The 15332-nt window shown below is 45.0% G+C and overlaps 1 protein-coding gene across 4 annotated transcripts in view; it reads right to left on the bottom strand.

Moving 5' to 3' along the window:
* Positions 1 to 5329: 5329 nt before the first annotated feature.
* LOC144505041 (E3 ubiquitin-protein ligase SH3RF1-like) overlaps positions 5330 to 15332 on the bottom strand; it is a 63205-nt gene continuing 53202 nt past the window's right edge. For all 4 annotated transcript variants that reach the window (XM_078230735.1, XM_078230732.1, XM_078230734.1 and 1 more), the window contains 4 exons: positions 12425 to 12621; positions 10406 to 10746; positions 9176 to 9522; positions 5330 to 6210 (listed from right to left, as the gene is read on the bottom strand). In XM_078230735.1, coding sequence (XP_078086861.1) covers positions 6039 to 6210; positions 9176 to 9522; positions 10406 to 10746; positions 12425 to 12621 — 1057 coding nt within the window. In that variant the 3' untranslated portion in view covers positions 5330 to 6038. The remainder of the gene's footprint in view (positions 6211 to 9175; positions 9523 to 10405; positions 10747 to 12424; positions 12622 to 15332) is intronic.

The following is a 15332-nucleotide window of genomic DNA, read 5'->3' as shown; positions in this document are numbered from 1 at the left end:
ATGTGGGGTTTCAGGGGTAGGGTCCAGGTGGGATTGGTGTCGGTGCAGGTTTGATGGACCGAATGGCCTCCTTCTGCACTGCAGGAATTCTATGATTCTTCTAAAAGTATCTGCTTGTGTGGCAATAATATTGGAAAACTAGAATTCTGTGAAGATCTTTTTAAAAATTATAGATAAATGATGAGTGACTAACTGCATCTTATCTGCAGTCACGTTTATCAGTCGCTTTTTCAGTTGAACCTCTTTATTACAAACTCTGGGGCACAAGAAGACTTAGTAGGAGTTTGAACGTTTCACATTATCACAGTGGAATTTCATTCAAGCAGGAAGCAAGTTTATACTTGTAATGACAGTCACAGTAAAATGGATCCATTTTGCGGTCTGTGTCATAGCACCTGATCCAGGCTATGTGTTGTTGGATTACCAAAAAGCCCCTTGGGCTTACAGCTCTATGGACATCAAACACTGTTCTTCAAGAATTCGATGCATCCCTAATCTGATTACTGACATAACAACCAGTAATGTTTTCTTCTGTTTTTAAATTTAATGTATATTCACAGCTGCCGTGCAGGGGCTGAAAACGTATCGTAAAAATAAATGTGCTTGGGGCAAATGATTAATTACTCATTTTCAATTTCTAGGCGAGTTTGTGAAGTAACAGTCAAAAATGATGGGGGCAATTCTCCCATCCCACTGAGCTGATTTTTCAGCGCAGTGTGCCAGGAGATTCAAGCGGCGCCTGATTCACGCGATCCGCGCTGGGCGTCCTGCACAGAGCGTCTCCCAGCACCAGATTTCCAGCACTGTCAGCTCCGCGTCGGCAATCAGAGAGCTGCCTGATGAATGCAGCCCTTAATTTTAATATAATTTATGAAATTTCGAGGCCCACTAGCATCCGCCCCCACCAGGAATGTTTCACTCTGCCGGGGTTTACAGTAGCTCCCCACTTGGGGGGAGCTGGCAACCCGACCCCACTGGAGTGAAGGGGAGGCAATCGAGGATGCCAGAGGACTGGGCCTGGGCGGGAGGGGAGGGGCGGGGAGCATGCCCCCCTGGCATTGGCACCTTGGCAGTGCCAGGCTGGGCACTGGCACTGCCCAAGGAGCAAAGTGCCAATGCCCAGGAAGCATCTTGGCACTGCCCACCAGGCATGGGAAGTTGGGGGGGGGGGGGGGCGATCAGTAGGGTAGGGGGTCCCGCCACCACTCTGCAGTCAGGATCGGGGGGGGGGGCGGTGGGGGGAGAGGGAGACCAGCAATCAGGGCTGGCTATTGGTGAGGGGGGGGGAGAGTTGTAACCTGCTGGGGGAGGTCGGGGCCCAGGAGGGTGGGGGGGAGAGACTGCGGGTGGCTGTTGGGGATAGACAGGAGATCAGGGCTGGGGGGGGGGAGGGGGGGGGAGAGGGACTGCGGGTGGCTGTTGGGGATAGACAGGAGATCAGGGCTGGGGGGGGGGGGGGGGGGGTGGAGGGATCGAGGCTGGTCTGGACATATCCGGGAGTCCAGCGATCAAGCCATGGGAGGGTGGGAGGGCTGACATTGTAGGGTCATGGGGCTGGCCAGGGATTGGGAGGCGGGACCACTGCACATGCGTCGATCTCGGCTATGACAGATCGGCGCACGCGCAATGGCTCGCTCAGTGCTAAGCTGTCGGCCTCTCCAGTGGGAATGGGGCCCGCCCACTGATCTTTAGACTGATTAATGCTCGCGCACTGTGCAGTGCTCAGAGTGTGGGAGATTCATTCTGAAACCCCCGCTGAAAAAAACAGCGTGATTTACTTCAGTTTTCATGTGAATTCAACACTTTGAATTTCTTTGGGAGAATTGGCCCCAGTATTTGCAGAACAAATCTACAAATATGGTCTCGATCGTGCCAGGATATTTTAACACCGCGACACAGCTGACCCAAATAATAAAGGTTTGCTGTTAAGTTTATGCTGAGTTGCCTGGATTCAGTTGGATCAGCAGTAGCAGCGTTACAATTGGCTTCAGTCCTCTTGTGTTTGAGAAGGGACAGATAGTGACATGAGTAAAAGTTTTAAAATCAGTTTTCAACTGAGACTGAACACCCTGGGATAGAAATTGCACCTATAGGTCCCCACTTAAGACCAGAGGATGATAAGATTGTAATGAATAGGAGCAGCAGTAAGCCATTTGACCCATCATGCCTTTCTATGCCATTGAGTAAGATCATGGCTGACCTGATAGTGGTCTTATCTCCACTTTCCTGTGGATCCCCCCAACTCCTGCCACCGCCCCTCCCCCCCCCCCCACCCCGATTACCCTTGAGTCCCTTGTAGATCAAATATCTGTGCAACTCAGCCTTGAATATATTCAACAACCCAGTCTCCACCGCTGTCTGTGGAAGAGAATTAAAAAGACTAGGGACCCTCTGAGAGAATCAGTTCTCCTTATTTCTCTCTCTCAGTGGTAAAATGGGCAGAATGTGGACCAATACATATGAATGTTGGGTTGAGCCATTTTTCAGGTGCCCCTGGCAGCCAACAGAAACAGCATCAGACTTTTTAGATATGTAAATAAGAGGTCTAATGCCTACTTTAGGCCCCTTTGTGAAATTGGATAATAATGTGTAGAACAGGAGCTGGGGCTGCTTCTCGCAGGGTACTTCAGCGGCTGCTTTTTTTCAACAAAACTAGTTCCAAAATCAATGCCGTGGAGCCAGGAATACTGCTCTGCCTCCACATTTCTCTCAGAATTTACCTTCAGGTCACTATTAACATGGGCAAGCTGTCTGTGAGGGTGTTAAGTTTAAGTTTATTTATTAGTGTCACAAGTAGCCTTACATGAAGTTACTGTGAAAATCCCCCAGTTGCCACACTCCGGCACCTGTTCGGGTACACTGAGGGAGAATTTAGCATGGCCGATGCACCTAACCAGCACGTCTTTCAGACTGTGGGAGGAAACCAGAGCACCCGGAGTAAACCCACGCAGATATGAGGAGAATGTGCAGATTCCACATAGACAGTGACCCAAGCCAGGAATTGAGACCGGCTCCCTAGCACCATGAGGTGGCAGCGCTAACCACTGTGCCACCGGGCATCTGTGTAATATGCACCCAAATAATATTACCAACACCCAAGGTCTAATATTGGGTAGGCATCAGGTCTCTATACTCTGGTGTGGTGTGACGGCCATTTCAGGCCTCCCAGCTTTAGAAAATCCAACAATAGGGCAAGTGTTTATTGGTTGCTTCCAAAGCATTCATTTTTGTTTTGTGCACAGAAGTTACACATTCCTCGTGGTATCTCTGTCAAACAGCCCTATTTTTATATTCTGTATTCAATGCACCAAATTGGGTAAGATCCGATCTTGGCTTTAAATTGTCACAAAGTTCCTTTTGTTGGAACACACTGTACTTACTTTTCATGGAGAAAGAAAAGATCGTCATTACGTTGATGTTTTGGAAATCCCTTGGTCAGAGCAAAAAATGTACTGGAACTAAACAACGGCTTCCTTTAAGTGAGCAACTTGAGTTGTTTTATAAAAAACTGTAATTATTCATCCGCTTGAGAAGTCCCAGCCTTCAATAACTGACAATGCTGTGATCAGAATGCATACCCACTATTTTACACGCATTAATGGACAGAAGAGTCAGATGGGAAAGCGTGTAAACACAATTATTGCGCACTCCCTGTGACACTTAACGTAACTCCCAAATATTCACGATAAAATTCTGTAATGAGGGAAGTCCAAACCTGTTCCTCCCATGCACTTTTACATGGAAGAAAAGGCAAAAAGCAATTTTGATCTTTATCAACAGCAGATACAACTCACCCATCTTTTGCATCATATAAAAGTTTGTCAAGCCCATGATAAAAGTACAATCCATTCCACTTCTACTCAACCCTTTCAATCTCCTAAAGGAACTTTCTTTCTTCCACCATCCTATGTAAAATAAAACCTCTCATTTCATCTTTGATCAATTGCCCTCCTTATCATGATCCTTGCAATACAGAAAACAACATGTTCCAAAGGACATTCACATATCTCCAACTTTACGTATCCTCACAACCGCGGTAGCGTGGCTGAGTGGTCTGCGACGCTGGATTTAGGCTCCAGTCATTTCGATGGCATTGGGGGAATTGAATCCCACCACTGCCAAAGGGGTTTCTGAGTGGCACGGCGGCACAGTGGTTAGCACTGCTGCCTCACAGGGACCCAGGCTCGATTCTCAACTTTGTTTGCTGTCTGTATGGAGTTTGCACATTCTCCCCGTGTCTGCGTAACTTTCCTCCGGATGCTTCGGTTTCCTCCCACAGTCTTAAGGACGTGCTGGGTAGGTGCATTGGCCATGCTAAATTCTTCCTCCGTGTACCCGAACAGGCGCTGGAGTGTTGGCGACCAGGGGATTTTCACAAGAAGAGGGAGGAGAGGAGGTAGAGAATGTGATTGACATGCCTCAGAGGCTTGTCTCAGTGCAGCTTGTCTACCAGTCTAGTTGCTACCAGTTAAAGTACTTGATATTCAAATTTCAAAATTGCTGCCTGTGTGTTCATTCAGTGATTAATTCCACCATCTTTAAAGAGTTAAGTACCCTCCACTCAACCGCAAAGTATGCTAGCTTCCAGGATCATCCAAGCATCATTAATATCCAGCATACCCTCAATGTTGCAAAGTATAATGGATGACACAACTTCCATTATTTGACTACCATTGAAATATCAAAACCATCATATATGGGTTGGATTTTCAGGCCGCACTCGCCCCAAAACTGGAAAATCCCGCCCGAGGTCAACAGACCTATGGTCCTGTCCCACCCACTACGATTCCTGTGGCGGGCAGGACGGGAACATTCCCATCATAGTCACTTTCAGCAGAGAATGAGATGCTGTAAAAAAAGGGTTGGGGAGAATTGGAACCACAAATCCCAGAAACATTGTCTACCAAACTAAAATTAAATAGACTGAAACTTTCTGCTTTTCAGCCTAATTGTGCAATTGTCCCCCCAGTTAACCCATCCCACTAATAAAATTCAAAATGAGCATTTATTTTAACATTCAATGTGCCTAAAGTCCAATTCCCAAATTTTGATTTCACTTTAATGACTTTTGATTGTGTTTTTGAACTTCTTCAAAGCAAACGGTGAAAATAATCTCATGGGAGTATTATCTGCTGCTAATTCATATGCATTTGAATTGAAACAATCAGTTCAATCAAATGAGTTAAGGTAATGGACAGGATTCACCCACTGATCGCGTCCAGACCCGCCGTTGCTGCCAGTGAGAATGGAGAATTTGGCACTCAGCCAAAACTCTATTCACTGCAGCGGGACTGGAGAATTGCAGCCCCGGACAAGGTCAGAGGTTTTTGACAAATATATTTTGTGTATATTTTACTTTCTTTGACGGAACAACACCAACATTAGTGCAACTGAAAAATGGCCATAATTAAGCATCATAAAACTAAACTGAAATAGACCACATCTTATCTAAAATACCATTCCACCCTGTAAACATTGCAATAACACACACTTTCTGGTAACAATCCAACATAACACAACAGGCTTAGTTTTATCTGGAAACATCTTCATAACATGCTTTTAGCTGTCTCGTATATTATTCCAAAGTCAGCCATTATAAAGAGGATTATTCTACTGTCTGGTTTTGACCTGCGATAGACAGATTGACCATCTGACTGAATTATATGTGCTCTTCGATATATTTAGCTCAACACAGCTGTGCTGCTGGTGCACGAACCTTGGGAACATGTTGTGATTGAAAGGGCGCTGCAGTCTATTTGGGAGGTAATCTGGGCGGAATGCGTTCCTGGTACTTTTGCTATACTGGATGACACATGCATAGTTGGAGAATAGTTCATGTTGCTTCTCTCCAAAGCTGCCCATACAAATAGATGTGCTTCAGATTACTGTCCATTCTTCTGTGCGATATGGGTGAAAGTTCGTTGTGACAGCATTACCACACATTGGCTATTATCTCATACACAGTGTCATAGGGCAAAACTGCCTTACTGAGATGCTGTTGTCACCTTTCAACTTCAATCTAATTTCAGATTTCAGCCTCACTGTAAACTTTCGACAAAGCTTCCTGGAAAGAGGCCTGTCTTCCCACTCTCTGTGTGCGTTCCTTGGAACCAGCCATCCTGACGTTTCCTGTGCACCAGTATAATGTCACCTTGCTCCAGGCCGAGCTCCGCCTCACCTTGGGCTGGATAAGAAAGTACTGCTCTGCATCTGTGGGAACAGAAAAAGTTTCTATTAACTTTGGGAGTAATGAGAGGGCAACAGAGAAATGTGTATTATATATATTATATATTATATAGTTTACACAGGATATACAACACAGAAACAAGCTATTTGGCGCAACAGTACATGCCAGTGTTCATGCTCTACACAAGCCTCTTCCTACCTTTCCTCTCTTCTCCCTCATATGCTTGCCTGGCTTCCCTTTAACTGCATCTGGGGTACAATTCACTTCAACCACTTTCTGAGGTAGTGAGTTCCACATTCTTATCACTCTTTTTATTAACAGGGGGTTGGAGTTTAAGAGCCGTGGGGTTATGCTGCAACTGTACAGGACCTTGGTGAGACCACATTTGGAATATTGTGTGCAGTTCTGGTCACCTCACTATAAGAAGGATGTGGAAGCGCTGGAAAGAGTGCAAAGGAGATTTACCAGGATGCTGCCTGGTTTGGAGGGTAGGTCTTATGAGGAAAGGTTGAGGGAGCTGGGGCTGTTCTCTCTGGAGTGGAGGACTTAATAGAGGTTTATAAAATGATGAAGGGGATAGATAGAGTGAACGTTCAAAGACTATTTCCTCGGGTGGATGGAGCTATTACAAGGGGGCATAACTATAGGGTTCATGGTGGGAGATATAGGAAGGATGTCCGAGGTAGGTTCTTTACTCAGAGAGTGGTTGGGGTGTGGAATGGACTGCCTGCAGTGATAGTGGAGTCAGACACTTTAGGAACATTTAAGCGGTTATTGGATAGGCACATGGAGCACACCAGGATGATAGGGAGTGGGATAGCTTGATCTTGGTTTCAGATAAAGCTCGGCACAACATCGTGGGCCGAAGGGCCTGTTCTGTGCTGTACTGTTCTATGTTCTTTTGGGTGATGAGGTTCCTTCTTAATTCCCTATTGGATTCTTGGTGACTATCTTACATTGATGGCCTCCAGTTATGCTCTTCCCCACAGATGGAAACATTCTCTCCGTGTCCACTCTATCAAAGGCCAGAATGTTACAGCCATTCACCCCTGCAGGATTTTCCCTTCTCTCTGCTGTGAACAGAAATTTGGCTGGGCGCTAAATTCTCTGACCTCATTGCAACTGGAGTATGGCGTGAGCAGCAGGTAAGATTGTGCCCAAATGTAACAAATTCTGTTAAGTCATCCCTCAAGCCTTCTTACCTGAGCCTACCTTTCAGTCAGAAAAAAAGCATTCCCAATGAGGAAACTTGTGCCAGAGTCTGATTGTTGAGAGTTGACAATGAGTTAAGAATTGAATATTTATTTTACTAGCAGTTTGAGCTAAATACTTTTCCTTTCGGATTCCTCTCCTTTCCTCATATGGACTGCTTGTATTTAGTTGTGAGGAACAGCAAAATAAATAGGGCAGAGTTGTTGTCTTTCAATAGATGAATATTTAGAAAGCTAAGTAAACAACAAATCAGTGTTTGAGCCTCAGCTACTTACAATCTATATCAGTGACTGAAATGAGGGCAACATATCCAAGCTTTCTGACTATAGAAAGCTAGGTGGAAAAGTAAGTTGTGAGAAGGACAATCGCTTAAGCGATTGGATAAGAATGTGAGAGATCATGGAATCACAGAAGCCCTACAATGCTGAAGAGGCTATTTGGCCCATCGCATCTGCACCGGCACTCGACAGAGTATCTTACTCAGGCCCTCTCCCCGATCCTATCCTGTAACCCCACAGATTTCCCATGGCTAATCCATCTAATTTACACATTTTGGGACACTAAGGGTCAATTTAGCAGGGCCAACCCACCTAACCTGCACATCTTTGAATTGTGGGAGGAAATTGGAGCACCCAGGCAGACACGGGGAGAAGGTGCAAACTCCACAAATGAAGCATTAAGTTGGGAAATGTAAATTCTTGGTGGGAAGAATAGAGATGCAGAATATTTTTTAAAAGATTAAAAACCAGAACATGTTGATATTCAGTATTATGCATGAATCACAGAAGAGGGAATTATGGATGGACGACAATCACATCCCATGAAAGAATTTTTAAAAGTGCAGATAATGCAAGCAATTAGTAAGGTAAATGATATACTAGTCTTTGTTTCAAGGGATTTTGGGTATAAACGTAAGAAGTCTTGCTACAATCATGTACAGTTTTGGTGAGATCACACCTGGACTACTGTGTAACATTCCTTACTCAAGAAAAGATATCATTGATTTTGCGGGGGTGAAATGAAGGTTCATTTGGTTGCTTCGAGGCATAAGAGGGCAGCCCTGTGTGGAGAAATTAAGTAGAATGAGCTTTCATTGTCTGGAGTTTAGAAGGCATGATCTCATTGGAAAATTGAAAGCCTGACAGTGGAAATAGTGAGAGGCTGTTTTACCTGGCTGGAGGGTCTAGAATTTGAGATCATAATCTCAGGATAAGGAATCATCCATTCATGACAGAGTTGAGGAGAAATTTGTTCAATCAAAGTGTTGTTAATCTTTTGAATTCTTTACCCTAATGGACTGCAGATGCACAGCCAATAAGTATATGCATGACTGGACACTAAGGGCAATAAGAGATGTGGAGATCAGGCAAGAAAGTCAGAGAGACATATAGGTTTACAGCATGGAAACAGGCCCTTCGGCCCAACTTGTCCAAGCCGCTCTTTTTTTATAAACCCCTAAGCTAATCCAAATTGCCCGCATATCCCTCTATACCCACCGTACCCATGTAATTGTCTAAATGCTTTTTAAAAGACAAAATTGCACTCGCCTCTACTACTACCTCTGGCAGCTTGTTCCAGACACTCATCACCCCCTGTGTGAAAAAATTGCCCCTCTGGACACTTCTGTATCTCTCCCCTCTCACCTTAAACCTATGCCCTCTAGTTTTAGACTCCCCTACCTTTGGGAAAAGATATTGATTATCTAGCTGATCTGTGCCCCTCATTATTTTATAGAGGTTTATTTTAAATAACAGCCATTCTCAAAAGGGTTGGTACCTGTTGAAACACATTGAACGGTTTTGTGATGACTTCGGACACTCTTCGGCAGCAGAGCTGTGCAGTGGAGATGGCGGGGTGCAACGATAACAAGAATCCCAGGAGCCCGTCTTTCTGTGCACCACCTGAACCTCCTCTTCACTTCCTATTGGGCATGAGCCAGCTCTATTGTGGGAGATGACAGGGACGAGGGGACCTCTGGTTTCCTGTGAAACTGGTTGTGCAGCGGCCGCCAGTTCTGGCTTTACTAAGATTTTAGTTGGGCTGCACACTGAGGTGAGCTGGAATTTAGGCCTTGTGGACGATGTGGCACAGTGTGGTGGAAAAGCTGCCAGGCTGGTCAGAGTCTGAAAAAGAAACAGTAATGGAGTGTTATCATGAAATGGCCTCACTCATGTTAGCTTTCAAAGATAGTCAGAGTGGAAGAGAACAGTGAAGAATCATCCTGGTTCTGATGAACTCTTTATGAGACAAGTCTAACACAAATTGCATATTTCAAATTTGTCAAACACTCTCTGATTAATATTTTTTTTCCTGCATAACATATCTAATTTTCTCTTTTTGACAGATGCTTCATTGATGAAAAAAATCAACTAAAGTCAGACTTGTACAACTTATAACAATTGGTTCAAAACTGGCTTTGATAGAGACAATGGAATGAGCTGCCTGTCCAATCTCTCAGCTAGGAAGTAATGTCTGCTGCAGTGGGAACTAAATAGAGAGAGAGAGAGACGGATGAAGCATTGTGGAATTTTCATGGCATTTCCCTGACATACTTAAATCATATTTGCATCTGCTTCATTTTCCCATATGCCTTTCTTCATCACATTTCCTGTTTCCCATTTTCCCTGCCTTTGGAGATATCAGCAGATAGAAAATTAATTCATAGCGTCCCCCTTCCCTTTGTAGAGCCCTGGAGAGTGTAAACTTCCCCTTCCCAGGAGACATAACCAAAGCTCCACTCTTCTTGCCCTCTCATTGCATTTGGACGCAACAGAGCCAAGCTGATATCCATTCCACTTCTCCTACAACCCCATCTCACATCAACTTCATTACATCTTTCAAAACATGACCTGCAACGCATTGCGTTGTCTTCAAAAACATGACCATTTTAATTTTACCGTTTGGTTTGTTCCCCTTCTCCCTTCCCAAAAGATTGCTGGGAACATGTCAGAGTCAAAAGGAAGCGAGTTCACACTTCCATGTTTTGGTAAGATGAATCGAACCCACCTTGTGCATGCTGCTTCTGTCTTCATCTTTGCAATGCACTGGTGTAAAGTTTGACACTGGTGCACGTCCTTGGCCTACAGTTGTAAAACTGGAAGCTTCTTGGACTTGCAGTGCTGATGTTTTACTGCTGTGGGGCGCTGTAGAGGCAGTGTTGGCGGTGGGCCTGTTGGGCCGGTTAGATCTATTTGTTCCATTGGAATGAGCGGTGTGCACAGTGACTGGGTGCAGAATCTGATGAGATGCAAAAGGCTGGGCTTGAATGACAACAGCTGGAACACACCTGCTGTTTGTGCTCTGAAACTGTACTGGAGGAACCGCAAGTATCGGTCGATGTATGTTTACTAAAAGAGCAAAGAAACATAGTGATTGAGTTAGCGGTAAATTTTCCAGCCAAACCACTGCAGAAAGTAAATTCCAACAGAGTTAATGTGCAAATGAGAGAATAGACAGAAAGAAAGAAATTACATTTATACATTTATATGGGCGGCACAGTGACATCGTAGTTAGCAATGCTGTCTCACAGCGTCAGGGACCTGGGTTCAATTCTGGCCTCAGGTCACTGTCTGTGTGGAGTTTGCACGTTCTCCCCATGCCTGCGTGGGTTTCCTCCGGGTGCTCCAGTTTCCTCCCACAGTCCAAAGATGTGTGGGTTAGGTGGATTGGCCATGCTAAATTGATCCTTAGTGTCAGGGGGATTAGCAGGGTAAATATGTGGGGTTCTAGGGATAGATCCTGATGCAATTGTTGTTGGTGCAGGCTCGATGGGCTGAATGGCCTCTTTCTGCCCTGTAGGAATTCTATAATTCTTACACCTTTCATGAATTCAGAACATCCCACAAGAAAGTATTATGGAAGTGTAATCACCATTGTAATGCAGAGAAACATGGTAATCAGAAGTACAGCAAAGCCCTATAAACAGCAATGAGATAAATGACTAGATCATCAATTTTAGGTGATGTTGGTTTAGGAATAAATATTGGTTATGTCACCAAGATAATTCCTTGCTCTTATTCAAACAGTGCCATATACCAGAAAAATCAGAACAGGTCTTAGTCTCATCCAATTCCCACAGTACTATACTGAAGGGTTATCCTAGGCTCAGATTCTCAAGAGGAGTTTGACAACCATCTGGAATGGGTACAACTTTTCAGCACCAGAAGGGGTGGCAATGGATCCTAGGAATATAAATTGGGGCCTACAGATAGAGCTACATTTGAAAAAGAGTCCATCTCCTCCATCTCCTCACATTGCAGCCAACATCACCAGTGCCACAGGCATATCTCCCACTAGAGGATTCCAGAGGCAGCTGTAACAGGCAGATTAATGGAAGTAATATGGGATCCAGGCCCATAATCTGACAACATTAACTTGCAGGAGAGGGAGAAAAGTGATGGCTCTGGTGGGGAAGGGGGATGTAAAGGAGATTGGGTCAAGGAGCTATGACTGGCTCATCAATGTGCACTTACTAAAACCATCTCAACAATTTCACAGTTTACATAATTTTATTCTGCTCTGTTTTCTCTCTTATAAGTTTTAAAGTTTATTGATTAGTGTCACAAGTAGGCTTCCATTAACACTGCAATGAAGTTACTGTGAAAACCCCCTAGCCACTCCGGCACCTGTTCAGGTACACTGAAGGAGAATTTAGCACGGCCAATGCACCTAACCAACACGACTTTCAGACTGTGGGAGGAAACCAGAACACCTGGAGGAAACCCACGCAGACACGGAGAGAACGTGCAGACTCCGCATAGACAGTGACCCAAGGTGGGAATCGAACCCATGTCCCTGTGAGGCAGCAGTGCTAACCACTGGGCCACCATGCCATCCATATTGGCACAAAGGGGAATACCATGAAGGAAGCATGGGATAAAAATATGTAATCTCCAGATGTCTCATTGTTAACTGGGTAGACTGCAGCCCTGGATCAAATCTCAGTCAGGCAGGTGCAGAGTTCAGTAATACTATTTGATCCCTTTAGTTCTTGACGATTATTATGCTATACACCAATAAGCTTACCCCTGTAACCGCTCCCAGAGATATGTCTCGATATTGTGCCCCCTGAAGGAACTGGAGGTGATGTCACAGCAACTCGTCTACCACTGGGACTTGTCTGCAAGTTCAAGCTGGCCTCACTTGCTGCTCCACTTTCTGGAGTACTTGCTGCTGCTGAGAGACCATCTGAACCTCTCCGCTCTGTGACTCCATAAGTGCTTCTGCAACACAGTAATACTGACAGGTCAATTGCATTGAAAACCCATTGACTTCAACATTAACCCATCACACTGCATGGAAAAGGGTTGGAAGTAATTATGAAGAATAGGTCCTTAATATGTCACATGCATGTCCAATCCCTATCATATTTATTTCTTTAATTTAAAAATGTTTTACTCCATCTTTAAAGTTACAAAGCCAATGCTCAGAGCGTACCAGGCAAACCCAAATCCACTCCTTGCTTGCTCCAAAAACCAAATTCAACTTCCAATTGAATCCAATTCATGGTTCCCACAAGGGAGTCAAACAAGATGCAAACTGATAGGATGAGGATTGTACCTCATCTTGAGCTTGGTCCGATGCTTGATCTCAAACAAATCCCTACCTTACGGTGGTGAATATTATGGAGAAGTGGGACACTTCATAGAATCCCTACAGTGCAGAAGAAGGCCATTCAGCCCATCGAGCCCTTACCAACCACAATCCAAACCAGGCCCTATTCCCATAACCCCACACATTTACCCTGCTAATCCCCCGACAGTAGGGTCAATTTAGCATGATCAATCAACCTACCCCACACATCTATGGACTGTGGGAGGAAACTGGAGCACCAGAGGAAACCCATGCAGACGCAGAGAGAATGTGCAAACTCCACACAGAAAGTGACCCGAGACTGGAATTGAACCTGAGACCCTGGTGCTGTGAGGCAGCAGTGCTAACCACTGTGCCACATATTTAAACTGGGTTTCCATGATGCGGTTGGGAACCTGATTTAAAATCCACTGCAGTTGTGCACGTTTCCAAAAGGCTGGGAAATCCGACAGTGATAAAGAGATGGGAAGTACAGGTTCCAGAGGCTAAGCTGCTTTTCCAGCAACCCCATTGGGCCAGGAGAAGCAGAAGCACCAGCCTCCACCCTGTCATAAGAACATAAAAACATAAGAAATAGGAGCAGGAGTAGGCCATCTAGCCCCTCGAGCCTGCCCCGCCATTCAATAAGATCATGGCTGATCTGAAGTGGATCAGTCCCACTTACCCGCCTGATCCCTATAACCCCTAATTCCCTTACTGATCAGGAATCCATCTATCCGTGATTTAAACATATTCAACGAGGTAGCCTCCACCACTTCAGTGGGCAGAGAATTCCAGAGATTCACCACCCTCTGAGAGAAGAAGTTCCTCCTCAACTCTGTCCTAAACTGACCCCCCTGTCAAGGAAGCCTGAACCGCTGGTCTGCTGATCATGGCTCCTCTCTCTCTCTGACTATCTGATCATGAGGGCTAACCTTGTCCTATCTCCCAAGTGCTGGGGACCATCCCAGTGGTGGCCTCCAGCTGCCGGCTTTCCCTCCCAGCTGTGGAAAAGCCTGTCAATCTGGCTGGTTGCTAGGCTGGAAACAAATCCAAAAAGTGACAATGGCAGGACGGCTGTATCTATGGCCTGACTGGTTTCTTTGGCATTTTGGGCCTCCCTACTCAACCCCCACCCCTCCCCCCAGTTAATCAGCTAATGGTTAAAGTCTAATGACTTTTGATTGATAATAGATGCACAAGGTTCAAAAAAGCACAATTGTTTTGGTGTTGCTCAGGCGTCAAATTGAAACAGTTGCATATCATAATGAGGGTGGACTCCATTTATAAAATAAAAACATATTTGTATTAGCCATTGGTTATGGGTTTATTTTACACCTCAAAGCTGCGATAGAAAGTAAAAATTAAAAATGGTATTTCCCATGTTATTACTTATCACGAGCACCCACTGTTCACATTAATCAGAGATTCTCATTGACACTAAGAATGACAATCAGTAACAATATTCCCTGTAAATTTTATTGCTATGTGTGGTTAGCTGTTTCAATGTGTGGTACCTTCAATTGTCTTCATGGCTCCTCATGCACAGTATTTAATCTGGAATAAGGCCGGCGCAGTAACTTTCAACCTACATGGTCATGCATTCATATAGTTGATGGATGCAATTGGTCCCGAGACTTATTAGCCTTCCTATCTCCTGATTAGCCCCCCAGCCTCTACCCATTGACTCCATCTATACTTCCCACTGCCTCAGAAGAGTAGCCAGCATAATTAAAGACCCCACACACCCCGGACATACTCTCTTTCACCTTCTTCTATCGGGAAAAAGCTACAAAAGTCTGAGATCATGTACCAACCTTCTTCCCTGCTGCCATCAGACTTTTGAATCGACCAACCTTATATTAAGTTGATCTTTCTCTACACCCTAGCTATCACTGCAACACAACATCCGGCCTCAGGTGACTGTCGTGTGGAGTTTGCACATTCTCCCTGAGTCTGCGTGGGTTTCCTCTGGGTGCTCCTGTTTCCTCCCACAGTCCAATGATGTGCGGGTTAGATTGACTGGCCATGATAAATTGCCTCTTAGTGTCAGGGGGATTAGGAGGGTTATGGGGGTGGGACATGATAAAAAAAAAGAACAAAGAAAATTACACCACAGGAGCAGGCCCTTCGGCCCTCCAAGCCTGCACCGACCATGCTGCCCAACTTAACTAAAACCCCCTACCCTTCTGGGGATCATATCCCTCTATTCCCATCCTATTCATGTATTTGTCAAGATGACCCTTAAAAGTCACTACCGTATCCGCTTCCACGATCTCCCCCGGCAACAAGTTCCAGGCACCCACCACCCTCTGTGTAAAAAATCTGCCTCGTACATTTCCTTTAAACCTTGCCCCTCGCA

Source organism: Mustelus asterias, chromosome 16 (genome assembly GCF_964213995.1).
Source record: "Mustelus asterias chromosome 16, sMusAst1.hap1.1, whole genome shotgun sequence".
Classification (NCBI taxonomy): domain Eukaryota; kingdom Metazoa; phylum Chordata; class Chondrichthyes; order Carcharhiniformes; family Triakidae; genus Mustelus; species Mustelus asterias.
The sequence above is the reverse complement of the archived record's forward strand: the minus strand, read 5'-3'. Positions and strand labels throughout refer to the sequence as shown.